The sequence below is a fragment of the Daktulosphaira vitifoliae genome, unplaced genomic scaffold (assembly GCF_025091365.1).
Source record: "Daktulosphaira vitifoliae isolate Bord-2020 unplaced genomic scaffold, ASM2509136v1 Scaffold_5, whole genome shotgun sequence".
NCBI classification, from domain to species: Eukaryota; Metazoa; Arthropoda; class Insecta; order Hemiptera; family Phylloxeridae; genus Daktulosphaira; species Daktulosphaira vitifoliae.
In genome coordinates, this window is record NW_026099576.1 from 30,661,105 (window position 1) to 30,676,700 (window position 15,596).

Below are 15,596 nucleotides of genomic sequence, written 5' to 3' on the forward strand. Positions count from 1 at the left end.
AATATTAATAAGATATTTTTTTACTAAAATTTTTCTTAAATTCTACTCTACAAAATAGCTATCTTAGATTTTTTTTTTACATTTTATTTAAAATTTAAAAATAATTAATATTTTTAATAAAATGTAAAAAAATTAATTATTGAGATATAGCTATAGACCTAACGTATAACTATTATTTAAAAAAAAAATCAACTAAAAATATTAACTGGATCAAAAGTTATTTAAGTTGTCAGTGAGTGGTGGGCCACCCTGTATACTGGATTTTAATTAATATACGTTTATTATAAAAATCATAATATATAATGTAAATAAAACATTTTTTAAATCATTAATCCTTGTACACCACCATCTTGGAATCGACTCTTAAATACCTATTAAACTTATTGAAACATTTCTACGAAATACTATTTAAAAATAATAATAGTAATAAAAGATAACGACTGAGCTACATAACATTATAAATTAAAAATTAAAAAAAAATTTCATAAAATTATAAATTAAAACATTTTTGTTAAAAAATAGAAATACTTTTGAATACATTTCAGGCAAAATTTTATCGGTTTTCAATTTCATGGACTCGTATAGCACCAACTGGAGAAATGCATAAACTAAATCCTAAAGGAATAGAGTACTATAATCGTTTAATTAATGAAGTGCTCGCAAACAATATTGAACCAATGGTAAAAATAATTTTATTGCTTATTTTTTGTTTATTATAAATACTTACGTATTTTCTATTATAAAGGTTACAATGTATCACTGGGATCTTCCTCAATATTTGCAAGATTTAGGAGGATGGACAAATTCTATAATGGCCAACTACTTTGAAGAATATGCAAAAGTTTTATTTTCAAATTTCGGTGATAGGGTAATATAAAAAAATTATTTATTTAAAATTTACGTACAGATAGGCAAGTGTACAGGCATAAAAAATTATTATACAGTAAAATTGTTAAAATACGTAACATAAAATAACAACGATATAAATAAATTACTATAATAACATAATTTTTAACAATTTAACAATAGTAATATTAAAAGAAAAAATAAACTGTGTGGGAACTTTTGATTAAAATTATTATATTAAATTTATTGAATGAACTCTATTGTATTACTAGAATACAAGAGGCACTGCTAAAAAATATTATTTTGAGATAATTGACTTTAAAGTTTTGATTTCTTGTGTAAATAATATCATGTGTAGATGATTTCAGTGTATATGGTTTTATCTTCATTATAACAATGATCAGTAGCACATAATAATCTTAATAATCTTTTTTAGTAAAAATTACTAATTCACTCCCTCCGTCTATGAGAAAAAAAAATTTTCTTAGGAATAAAATTTAAGATATTTATCAATCTCTTTTTCTATAATTATAATTTTTATAGTTAATATTAAAATTCACGTTTTATGACTTTCATTATAAATTTCTAACTTAGGAGATACGCTTTGATTTTCAGAGGATATGCTATTTCATGTTCCGATTTAACTGAGTTTAACTCAACTTTCTTAGATGGAAGCTGTATCATTTGGTTCACAATTTTATAACGGATTCAGTGATACCACAATGTCAAAAACCAAAATAATTGAGTTTTGTCTATTGTACTCTAGTAGATGTTTGGAGTGTAAGAAAATTAGTAATAGAGTAATTAGTAGTAGAGAATTTAGAACGCTGACCATTGAAGATTTGAGATTAACTAAATTGTCGTAGGGGATTAATTTTTTTAGGAGAGTAAAAAAAAATTAGTTTACTCAAAATTAGTTAAGTTTAAGGTAGATATTTAATTATTGTTATATTTATGATATAGAAACTGATCTATACAAATAAATAAAATAAAATAAATCTTACGAATAGGTCAACTCAAAAATTTTGTCAACTTATTTTGGTCAAAAAATGAGATATAACGTATTGTTACTTAATCGATAATATGGCATTTCATTAAAGGGGAGTCATAACTTATTGACATTCTCCTTAAATGATTACATACATTTTTATCAAATTTAGCGCAATATGAAATTCATAACATTTTTAATGTTATAGTTAAATCAGAATAATAGCACAACTAGATGAAAGATCTTAAATCTATTCTGTGATTTTTGGTCGCAATTAAAATTTTTTTATACTTAGTATGAAACAGAACCACTTGTATCAGTAGTAGTAATATGATCACATTAAGTAATTCCATTGTATAAATATAATTGGCCCATTGGTAAATAGAAAATTTTACAATACCTCATATTGATTTATTATTTCCTATATACTAAGAACTATGATAAACAATTCGAGAGTATACATAATAATAATAAAATAATCTTTGACATTTTAACTTTTATAACTTTCAGGTTAAATGGTGGATTACAATTAATGAACCAATGCAAACATGTAGAGGATATTCAATGCAAATGTACGCTCCATATTTGAAATTAGACAAGACAGGGTATTATTTAGCTGGCCATACTCAGCTTTTAGCACACAGTAAAGCTTATCATTTATACAATGAAATGTTTAGAGATAAACAAAAAGGTTTAGTTAAAATTTTTACGATACTGATATTTTAAGAATAAATTATAAAAATCATTATAAATTTAAGGGAAAATTAGCATTTCTATCAATGCAAACATGTATTTGTCGAAAAATGGGAGCTCAAAAATTGACCAAGACGCTGCTGAACGGGCCAATCAATTTGAAGTATTATTTCTAATTTAATACAAAAACTAAACACGTTTTTTTCAGTCAAGGTCCAAGCTAGAGATAATTTTTAGGAGATTGTGATTGAACTTTGCCAACTGTTGGTGTAAAATTTAGAATCCTTTTTTTTATTCTCAAATTATTTTGTAGATTATTTTTTATTCATCTTTTTAAAGTATATATATATAATATAAGTAATAGAATCGTTCTTTGTTATAAAAGAGAATTTTTTTTCTTATGATAATTAAAAGTTACACTCCCTTTTGTATTGTGTGAATATGAAAAAATTAGATCTATAATGTTTGATCAAGATTGATCAACCATAAGGGTGGCTTTTTAGTTTCTTTTATTCATCTTAAAAAGTATCCGTTATTTTGTTAAAATTGAATTCAATCACATAGGTAAATATCATCTAAAAAAAAATGTTGATTGTAGTTAATTCTTGTTTCTTCTTGTAGTAATCTCTAGGGTGGTTCATGAAAACATTAAGCACATCATCACAAACATCTTCCAATGATTTCATTACCTTTTCATCTTGTATAACTGACAAACAATTATCAATATGTATATTTGCCCGTGTTTAAAAATTAAAAATTAATACTTCTGAACCCAGACGTACTACCAAATTTAATATCAAATATACTTCTTAATAATATTTTATAAATATAGTGGCGATATGGTCAATATAATAAATTGCGTCCTAATAATTGCTTTAATAAAACAGATGGTTGGGTTTAAGGTTAGTTAATTGGGTTAAAGTGATCTATATTTGAAGTAGTAGTATCGCAAAATAATGCTTGCACATGTTCAATGAAAAATCATTCAATAAGAGTTTGGTATATAGCAGTAGAGTGATCATTATTGGTGTCAGTATTTATAAAGAAAACTTCTTAAAGTTGTTTTTTAGCATCAACAAAGTGATTACAGGAAGCCTATTGACTATCAAATTTCTCGTGAGTGCGGGAAAAATTTTTATCATCCCACTGTATAACATCTGTATAATCTTTTGCTGACTTATAATTATAACGGATATTTTCAGTACGTTCTCTGTGTAAATTCATACTAGAATATCGAATTGATAAACTACTTATCATTAATTCATTAACATTATTACATAATCCTTTGGTAGTTTCTATTAATATATGCACAGTATCATAATTACTAATTTTGCATTTGTCTAGTGCGTTGGCAAGTTTTTCGGTAATAAGATTTGAAATTCTCTGTTGTTTTAAAGACGTTTCCTGGATGGTTCATCTTGAAATGGGGTATTAGAATAAGATTATAGCACCTACACAGTCTCAATAAAAATAAATAACAATGAAAGTGTTAAGTTTTACTTTTTAATATCGAAATAATACATTCAATTTAAACATACTATTTATAGTTTCAAGCTCATTTTATGTATGATTTTTATCTTTTACGTTGTTTTCAATTTTTGATAATTTATTATCAACACCAATCAATGAATAAAGACGTCCTTTAGTTCGCTAAGTAATAAAAAAATTTTTATCTTCTTTGATTTGAATTAAATCTAAGGTTTTTGCATTTGTAATATAAAATGAATTTTCCAGGTTGCTTACAAATTTTTTATTTTTATTTGTTTGATTTTCAGTTTTTTCATGTGCCCATTTTTGCAAATTTTCCAACTTTGGCATAATTGTTCTAATCTTGAAATATAATTTTATTTGGTTCTTGTAGGAAATTGATATTTATTCTAAAATATCATAGCTACTTGTATAATTGAAATACCACTTTGATATAAATTTAATTTAACTTTCCGCATATTATGAAAAAAACAGATAAAACTTGCCTATTTGACGGTAGTTTATTACTTATTATCTGGTTTATTTTAAAATTAGCCTCATTGAAATTATTTTCTAGTACATTTTATGAATGCCTAATTAATATTTCATAATAGTTATTTTGTGTAGTGTTTAAAAAATAAACATTTATTACTCTTCATTTGTAACATTTATTGTAATATATATTAGTATATCATAAATAATTTTAAAAATGTTTATGTTTAAAACAAAAAGATTAAATTAAATGTATTTTTTAGTGATATAGTTTTTGGACACAATCCTATTGGATGTTGAATTTTGATCCCATATGACAATTATATCAACCATAATTTAACAAATACATTTTATCATCGATAAACAATAAAAAGTGAACATTTTTTCAATTGATATTGAAACATAAATATATAATTAATTTGAGTATTATAACAATACTTGATAAAATATTATCATAACTCAGTCTATAGGGAGAGACATATGCCCTTAAGTCATTGCCTAATAAGTAAAATAGTCTATAATGTATTCTAAAAATATCAACCATTTATTACTATTATATATTTTGAAGGGTGGTATATCCTTTCACGATTTTAGAAAATTATTCCTGCTCTTAGTAATATAAAAAACCTATCTAAATATCGAGATAAAATTAAACCATGAAAACCAGAAAATATTTATTTATTACAATTTGTTTTTATATGGCATCAGTATAAATATGTTACCAAGACAATATTATGTCATTGAAATGTTATTGTTCTATATTTATTATTAATTTAAAAGGTGTTAAATAATGTTGAACTCTACTTACAACTAAAAGTATTTTTTACATAATTAAACCTTTTATATTTATTTCAGTAAAGTATAAGCGTAACTAGATAAATACTGTTTAGGATACTAATCGTGTATTCCTTTTACATTAAAAAGTACTTTTATACAATAATTCTTTGTTCTATTATATAATAAGATAAATACATAGTGTAGATGTATGTATATGTATTTATACTTTGGGAGAGAGTTAAAGCCCTCTCTAGTTGTGCCTGTATTTAGTTATTATAAGGTTCTTTAGATCTTCTCTTCAAAATAAAAATATAAAATGGTTGTTTAACTATGACTTTGGAATTATTTTAAAAACATAAGATATAAAATAATTTTACAGAATTTAATAGCATTCAACGTTCTATGATTTCCAGAAAACAATTTGATTCTCATCATCTTTTTATCTACCAAAAGAGGGGTTTTATACAACGGTTTGTGTAGTTCAATAAAATTTTTTTCTTTTTTAAAAATGACCTTAAATAACCGCATCCTTATATCCATTTGAAATTAAAGATCATGTAGATGATGTGAGTCATTCCCTCCAAAAAATTTTTTTTCTTTAAACTTTCTTTACACACGTTTGCTTTGATTCATTTTAATAATTTTAGATTTCTATAGTAGGCTTCACTATCCAGGATTATTTTTGAATCCCTACTGTATAGGATTTGGTTAGGTTCTTTTAGATATAAATTTATTGTTAAATATACTCTACATGGTCATTTGAAGGGCGCAGATTATATGATATGATGTTATCAAGTTTATAATATAGGTAGATTAAGAGGGTTTATTCCCCTAAAACTAAAAATATTTCTGTGCTTTTACGTAGTCCAACAAAAAAGTTGTACAAACTTAGGACCCTTTAAAATGGCTTAAACAAAGTTTATAAATACATTTAATTCACGCTTTAGTAATTTGAAAATAGATATAATATATTTATAACTATTTATTTATTTAAATTAATTTCTAGCTAGGGTGGTTTGCTCATCCTATATTTAAGGGTGATTATCCTCCAGTAATGAGACAGTGGGTAGATAGGAAAAACAAAGAAATAGGACGAGCGTGGTCAACATTACCAAAATTTACAGAAGAAGAAATCAAACTAATTCATGGTAGGAAGTTTTATATTGTTCTTTAGCAATTAAATGTTTTTGGTTTAAACCTCCGTGTCAATTTTTAAAATGAAAAAAACTTCAATTTAAAATATTTGTCAAATTCTAAAAACTTGTACCAAACTTGTTTAAAAAATGATTGAAACTTTTTAAAATTGCAGTTTTTCTATACATTTGAAAAAAAAATTTAATTATATTATTTAGTGAAATTTATATTACAAATATGTTAAATTTTCATTTTTAAATTACAATATTTAAATTTTAAACTATATTAAAAATATTAATTTAAAACTAAAAAATATTTAACTCAAAAAGCCACAAAAATTACTAAAAACTTGTACCAAACTTGTTTAAAAAATGATTGAAACTTTTTAAAATTGCAGTTTTTCTATACATTTGAAAAAAAAATTTAATTATATTATTTAGTGAAATTTATATTACAAATATGTTAAATTTTCATTTTTAAATTACAATATTTAAATTTTAAACTATATTAAAAATATTAATTTAAAACTAAAAAATATTTAACTCAAAAAGCCACAAAAATTACTAAAAACTTGTACCAAACTTGTTTAAAAAATGATTGAAACTTTTTAAAATTGCAGTTTTTCTATACATTTGAAAAAAAAATTTAATTATATTATTTAGTGAAATTTATATTACAAATATGTTAAATTTTCATTTTTAAATTACAATATTTAAATTTTAAACTATATTAAAAATATTAATTTAAAACTAAAAAATATTTAACTCAAAAAGCCACAAAAATTACTAAAAACTTGTACCAAACTTGTTTAAAAAATGATTGAAACTTTTTAAAATTGCAGTTTTTCTATACATTTGAAAAAAAAATTTAATTATATTATTTAGTGAAATTTATATTACAAATATGTTAAATTTTCATTTTTAAATTACAATATTTAAATTTTAAACTATATTAAAAATATTAATTTAAAACTAAAAAATATTTAACTCAAAAAGCCACAAAAATTACTAAAAACTTGTGGATACGTATTTTAGAAACCATCGACACTAAATATATTCAATTTTTTTAAAAGTATTTTATAATTTTAAATAAATATTTTTAATACAATATTAATTTTAAATAATATTAGTCATAAGTGATCAATATTTATTATATAAAAGTGTAAAATTAATAGATTAAAAAAGTTTAAATTTAATTGATAAAAATATTAATGAAGCGATTAAAAAAATTGCTGAAATTACTCATTTTTTTAGCATACAACCTAAGTATCACTTGTTTTACTTAAAAGGTTCAGCTGATTTCTTTGCTCTTAATCATTATACGTCCTGGCATGCATCACACGGAAAAGATCTAAATCCATATTGTAATTCAGATGCAGAATATATAGGTTCTTTTGATGATGAAACATGGATGGGTTCAATACTATTTTGGCTTAAGGTAATGCATATAAAAACAAATAGTTTTACTTATTTTTAATTAAAATTGCTTTTAAAGGTTGTACCAGAAGGTTTACACAAACTTCTTGTATGGATTAAAAACGAGTATAACAATCCTCCACTAATTATTACTGAAAATGGATTTGTTGATGATGGTCGAATAAACGATTTAGATAGAATTCACTACATTAAAGTAATTTTATTTTATCTAAACTGTCACTGAAATATAAATTATTTTTTAATTAATATATTTGTAGACTTATTTAAATGCTACACTTCAAGCTATACACGAGGATAAATGCAATATTATAGGTTACATATATTGGACCTTGTTGGATAATTTTGAATGGCTGGACGGATATGGGTAATAATACTTTAAGATATCGACGCTTTTTCGTTCAAAGCTCCTATACCATATTAAAAATAAAAAATGACTAGAATTTTCTTGATTTTACCCTGTACACAGAAATATACCACTAACCATGTAATCATGGTTACTCTCATATTCTTAGCTATGATAATATTATTTGATAGAGAATTGTGTTAATGTACAACTTTTCATATTAAATGTTTTCTGAAAAAATTTTTTATTTGAAAATTGAATATTTTACTGTGTTTTAATTAGTTTTTAAAAATATAAAAATTTGGTATACGTCCTTTTAACAAACAGTGTGATATAGAAATTATATTAAATTATTTAATTAACACTTGAACGTTTTTACAGTTACCATTTTGGAATAGTTAGTGTAGATTTCAATGATTCCAAGAGACCTCGCACACCAAAAGCGTCGTATCATTTTTTTAAATCTGTCATAGACACCAAAAAATTAGATGGTCAATAAAATACCTTCACAGAAGAGTTATGATTTGTTTATTATTTTTATTATAGCTCCATTTTTGTTTAAATATTTTATAATAATAATTAAAAATTTGATTTTTATTAATTTATTTAATAATTTTATATCAAATATTTTGTATGCGTAAAAAGTAAATAAAACTAAAACTTGTCATTAAGTTACTGAAATCAATGATAACGGTCTTGGTATGGTTAAATTTCATTTACCACAAGAAAAAAACATTAATATTGATTTTCAGGGATAAATTAAAAATTTTTCGTCTTAAAGAGAATAGTTGCACCTCTCTAGGATTATTTGATCCGTGTACTTTGGTTTATAGTAAAAATATTTGTATATTTTTTTGGACACATTTTCTTAATGTAATATTATTTTTAATAAAACTAGTTGATTGATAAAGGTTCAAATTTTTTTGGTGGGACTAAATCTGGTATTATGTTTCTTTTAACCTTTCAGTGATTATCAAGTGTAATCGCCCGTAACAATCAAGAGAGCAGTGACGGTCTAATGGGAAGTAATAAGGTCATAATTAAAGCAGAAGAATCAGAAAAAAAAAACTAAATATGCATAACTCATACACATATATTAATTAATAAATATCTTAGTAATTTGTTTATTTAAAAAAAAAATTAAAGATATGCGTAAAAAAACTTAAAAGCCATAAAATAGGTCAAATATGCCATGAATAGTAAAAAGAGCTTCATTATGCAAATATTCAATACAAAAATTTGATAATGTGTTATTACAAAACAGTTTGAATATAGTTCTACTCAAATCATTACAAATAAAAAAAGGATAAATTCTTCAAGTTCTATGCTTTGTAAGTAATGGAGGCAGGTATCGAGAAAAACAAATTACATCCTTTTATTTGCTTAAATTGCATACTTAGGGCATTGCATAACATTAAGTAGATTTTAAAAAACCCAGCACAGTGGGGTCGCGGCATAGTGGAGAGGNAAAAAAACGGTAGCACAGTGGGGTCGCGGCATAGTAGAGACATTGCATAGTTGGGTCCAGTATAGATTTAATCTGACAGTGATTAAAATCACTATCATAAGAAACGCTTCGATGCAAATCTGTAGATACTATTTAATTTAAAAAAATTGATGGATAATTACAAAAGCAACATCAACTTCTATTTCCTTAATTATACCCAGATTAGTAATTTTTTTAATTATATATTATATAATTTTTAAAATTAATTGTTTTCAAATTATTATTGATTTTGATTTTTAATATGTTAAAAGTAATCATTTTGAACCTACTTTTTATTGTCCTTTAAAGTGGAAGTTTTAATAAAAAAAAAAAATGAATTTATTACCATAACATTTAGATCAACAACGCAAGTTTGAAATTGACAAAATTAAATTGAAAAACAACGGTAGCACAATGGGGTCGAGGCTCAGTGTAGACAAGCCATAGATGGGACAAGTATAGATGATATTTGACAGTGATTAAAATCACTATCATAAGTTTCATCAAAGCGTTTCGCTTTGATGCAAATCTGTAGGTAGCGTTTCATTTAGAGAAATTGGTGGATTATTCCAAAAGCAACATCAACTCTTATTTCTTTGATTATATCTTAATTAGTAGTTCTTTGATTTTAAAATATAATATATGAATAAATACTAATTCTAATTATTAAATTTAGTATGAAAATAAATAAGTAAAAAAAATTTAATAAGTTTAATTTCTTATGTCTTATGACCTTTATTCTATTTCAATTAAATTATATAATATTCAAGAAAGTCAATATATTCTCCTAATAAAATATTTTAAAATAAAATACAAAACCTAGAATTTTAATAGAAAAATAGCATATTTTTGAATACGGTAGCCATTTGCGCATAGAAGATAGGTCGTCGGGATAAATTTTTTCTTTTCATTTCATAGTACATAAAATAAGCTTTAATTTGATATATGTTTAAAGGACGCAGTATTTCCGGAACATTTTCAAAAATTAAGTTGAAAAAGTTAGTTTTTGTAAAAAAAGTTGCTATTTTAAATCCCCCCCCATAAGCAGGTTAAGTGTTAGATATTCAAAATAATGATATCAAATGAAAGGGAAATATCTATGGTTTTAGTATAAAAATAATTTATGTTGATTTGTTTATTTTTGAAAAAGTTATGGAAGTTTTAAGAAATAAAAGTGAGAAAAATGACAAAGTTTACCGATTTTTAAATTTGTAATTTTTTTGGATATTTCCCCCATTTGCGGGGAACGAGGGAATTTTTTTCAATTTTTAAGGGTAATGTCTTCAACTAGATACGATTTGTGATCTCTTGACGTATTTTTGAAAGAAATCGGTCCAGTGAGAGCTGAGAAAAAGTGGTAACAGACACAAAAAAAAAAAAAACACATCATAGTAAAATTAATACCTTCTCAGCTTCGCATCGAAGCTAAAAAATGAAATTTGTTAAGATAATATGCAATCATGGAATTTTATAATTACTATTTACAGTACATTTATCAGAAAAGTTAGATTTTTTTACATTTTTATCGTAATAGATCACTTAAATAAAAATCATAGTAATCATTTCTAATTAACTTTTGGTGTTTAAAAAGATTCTACAATGGAAATATTCAGAATTTAATTAATTTTAATGATTATATATCTAAAAAAACCAAAAATAAAAAAATTGTTAAAAAGATTTACTCAATTGGGCGTATTATAAAATGTGATTATAATTGTAAAAATCCATCGTTAAATTCAGATGAAACCAAAAATCTTTTTTTTTTTAAATTTATGATTTATAATCAACATGTTACAAACAAATTTAAAATATTATAGACTGGTAGTAACACACACAAATAGAGTTAAAAAATTAATAAATTACAAAGTAAAATTATTTACTTTTGTAGTTGAATACTTTTATCATATCAAATCTAATTCGATAATAAATACTTTAAGAATATTAGAAATTAATGATTTTAATTGTTTGTATAGAAAAAGCTGGTTAAGCTAATTTTTATTTGAATAAGGAATATTTTTTCGATTGTTGAGAGTAATAACTTAAACTAAATACGAATTGTAATAATTTGACGTATCGTTGAAAAAAGTTGGACAAAATAAATCGTAGCCACAAAAAAAACTACATAGTAAAATAATATTAACATGAATATAAATTTTTTCTCACGAGGGGAGACTATAGTGATGGGATCTTTGATATTTATTGAAGTTATTGAATCTAAATGAGATAAATATCAAATGATTAAAAAATTTTATTCTAACTCAAAAGGAATGCAAAATTTTTTTGCCCACAGGCGAATTTGAATCTCGTAACCTAGACATGTAAGAATCAAGTGTTACTAATTCGGCAACTGTTAGTCGCTTTCGCCACATGATAAAATTGGCTATTTAAGCTGACGCAAATTTTAAAAATTACTTTTTCGACTTTAAAAAAACAAAAAAATTTAAATAAGTTTAATGTCTTATGTCTTATGAACTTTATTCTATATCAATTAAATTATATAATATTCATGAAAGTCAATGTATTCTCCTTTTAAGATATTTTAAATTAAAATAAAATACAAAACCTAGAATTTTAATAGAAAAATAGCATATTTTTGAATACAGTAGCTATTTGCGCATAGAAGATAGGTCGTCGGGACAATTTTTTTTTTTTTCGTTTTATAGTACATAAAATAAGCTTTAATTTGATATATGTTTAAAGGACGCAGTATTTACGGAACATTTTCAAAACTTAAGTTGAAAAAGTTAGATTTGTAAAAAAGTTGCTATTTTAAATCCCCCTTGTGAGCAGAATAAATGTTAGATTTTCAAAAAAAATGATTTCAAACGAAAGGAAATTACCCAAGGTTTCATTATAAAAAAAATTATGTTGATTTGTTGATTTTTGAAAAAGTTATAGAAGTTTTAAGAAAAAAATGACAAAATTTACCGAATTATAAATTTGTAATTTTTTTGGAGATTTCCCCTATGAGCTGAGAAAAAGTAGTGACAGACACAAAAAAAAAATATAAACACATCATGGTAAAATTAATACCTTCTCAGCTTCGCATCGAAGCTAAAAATAGTGGGAATTCAGCCCCTGTAAATTCAAATTTTTGGTGTGGAGTTATGCGGTAGAATGTTATGTGTTTAAATGACAAGTATTCGAAACACCTGTGTTCGGAAGTTGTAAGGTTGAAAATAATCTATCAATATTAATAAAAACAATACATATTATATATACAACACTAATAATGATAATAATATTGTTATACAATATTATTTTTATTGTGTATCCATATGGTAAACAAATGCGGTGTACGTAAATGTACGTGTACTATCGATGGAGAACTTAAATTAAGCACTAGGGTAAAGCAAAAATACCACAAAAAAATTCCTTTAGGTTACACTAGTACTTCAAAATTTGATCAGCAATATAGTTTAGCCTTTATTTTATGTAATGTTTGTATTTAAAATAATGAAAAACTGCTTCCGTGAATGAAATATTAACTAATAATTATAAAAATAGTAATTTTTATTGTTATTAAACTCATAACTTATAAAAAGCATTTGTTCTATTTTAATAACAAATAATGAAAAACCCAGCACAGTGAGGACGTGTCATAGTTGGGTCAAGTATAATGATATCTGAGAGTGATTAAAATCACTATCATAAAAATCTCTTTGATGCAAATCTGTAGGTAGTGTTTAATTTAAAAAGAAAATGGATTATTTTAAAAGCTATATGATCTCCTATTTCCTTATTTATTATATCCTGATTACAAGTTTTATGATTTATTAGTGTAATATATGTATATATATATATATATATATATATATTTAGCTAACGGCAATTTAAAGTGATACAATAAAAACTAAAAATCAATTATGGTATTACTTGACAACTTCAGCAATATTATTTACAGTTATAGAAATCTACGTGTTTGTACAATAAAATAACATTAAAACTAAAAATAAACAGTACATGTATGCATAATTTAAAACAACTATGAAACTATGATTTATCAAGAAAGTTAAGTATTTTATGTAAAGGATGGTTTCTGGAATAGTTAGTATGATGAGAAGGGACAAGGTAAAGTGTGTGTTTTCTGGTGAAATGCGTGGGTACCCGGAAAGAGATCGAAGAAAGAAAGACAGGGGCATCAACTGCGCCACTAAGGAGAGAAGTAATAAATGAAAGGTCAGCGTCTAATCGGTGAGAAGCAAGGGTAGGATATTTAAGGAAGATCTAATGGACGAATAGCCATGAAGCGGATGATCATTATTGAACAAATAAGCAGCGTAGGATAAGAAGCGGGTTTGAACTCGTTCTAAGCGTAATTGGTCCTTAGCCAAATATGGTTTCCATACAACTATTCCATACTCCAAAATAGAGCGGACAATAGAGAAATATAGAGAGCGAAGACAGGTAGGGGACGTGAAAATATTATAATATATTTTTTATATATTTATAAATTTATAATATATAAAGGGAAATGGTTTTATTTAAAAAAAAAGTATTTCAAATGAAAGAGGGATATAAATATTATTTCTCATAAAAAAATTGTATTGATCCATACACTTTCCAATAAGTATAGCATTATAAAGTTAAAAATGTAAAATATAAAATCGAGAATTTTCACACAAAAATAGCATTTGGTAACTATTTTCATCGTGAAGACTAAATAAAGTCCGATTTTTTTTTTCCGTAATAAAGTATATTACATTATCTTTAATTAATGATATATATAAAAGTGTCAGAGTTTCCGGAACACTTTCAAATGTTAAGATGAAAAAGTTAATTTTTTGTAAAAATGTTGTCATTTTAAATCCACCTGTAGTTAGGTAAAGGGTTAAATGTATAAACAAAATATACCAAATGAAAGTAAAAGACATCATGCATCTATAAAAAAAAATTACATTGATTTGGTCATTTTTAAAAAAGTTATGACAGTATTAAGTAAAAAAAATTGAAAAAATTTCGAAAATTAGTGAACATTTTTTTGGAGATTTCCCCCATTTACGGAAAATGAGGGAATTATTTCAATTTTTGAGGATAATGTCTTCGACTAGATACGATTTGTGATCTTTTGACGTATCATTAAAAGAAATCGGTTCGGTGGGAGCTGAGAAAAAGTAGTAACAGATACAAAAAAAAAAAAAACACATCATAGAAAAACTAATACCTTCCAGCTTCGAATCGAAGCTAAAATTGATCACTTTTGGCTAATATTATTTAAAATTAAAACTATATTAAAAATATTAATTATAAACTAAAAAATATATAGATCAAAAATGTATTAAATCACCCTTTTTATATTATTCGGGCATGTTAAATAGACTAGCTTGAATTTTTAAAAAATTTATTATTACTTTAGTAACATATAAAAGTAATAATTTAAGAAATTAATCAGGTAACCCTAAAAACAAAGTAGAAGAAAGGGGGTAATCGGGCATTTGTAAAATGTAATATGAAAGTTGTAATAAATATTATGTAAGACAAACAAAAAGAAATAAAGGGGTCAGGCTTAAAGAACATTTAAGAAGCATTAAAATTAAGAAGTTGATAAATCTTTTGTGGCTGAATATTTATTATTTTATTGACACATAATCACTCTATTGAAACCAAAAACTAAATAAAAACGTAAATAATTACAAAAAGCTTAATATATGGGTGGCAATAGAAATGTTTAAAAATAAAAACAATTAAATTAATTGGGATCTTGGTTAATTCATTATTAAACTTGTGTAAACAGGCAAAATGTGATAATGTTTTTTAGTAATATTATCACTAACGGCGTTTTTCTCGGTGTCAGTATGTGCTTAGAGTTGATAATGGTACCATTATTTCCGAAATACGTATCCGCAATTTTTTAGTAATTTTATTGTAGCTTTTTCAGGTTTAATATTTTAAATGTAGTTTTAATTTTAATCAATCAATATTAAAACTGAATAA

The 15,596-nt window shown here is 24.2% G+C and overlaps 1 protein-coding gene across 1 annotated transcript in view; it reads left to right on the plus strand.

The window, feature by feature from the left end:
* LOC126908398 (myrosinase 1-like) overlaps nucleotides 1–8,781 on the plus strand; it is a 14,068-nt gene extending 5,287 nt beyond the window's left edge. The window contains exons 4-12 of the mRNA XM_050690423.1: nucleotides 546–680; nucleotides 746–868; nucleotides 2,345–2,525; nucleotides 2,593–2,690; nucleotides 6,270–6,411; nucleotides 7,686–7,834; nucleotides 7,892–8,026; nucleotides 8,091–8,197; nucleotides 8,558–8,781. Coding sequence (XP_050546380.1) covers nucleotides 546–680; nucleotides 746–868; nucleotides 2,345–2,525; nucleotides 2,593–2,690; nucleotides 6,270–6,411; nucleotides 7,686–7,834; nucleotides 7,892–8,026; nucleotides 8,091–8,197; nucleotides 8,558–8,675 — 1,188 coding nt within the window. The 3' untranslated portion in view covers nucleotides 8,676–8,781. The remainder of the gene's footprint in view (nucleotides 1–545; nucleotides 681–745; nucleotides 869–2,344; nucleotides 2,526–2,592; nucleotides 2,691–6,269; nucleotides 6,412–7,685; nucleotides 7,835–7,891; nucleotides 8,027–8,090; nucleotides 8,198–8,557) is intronic.
* Nucleotides 8,782–15,596: the final 6,815 nt, after the last annotated feature.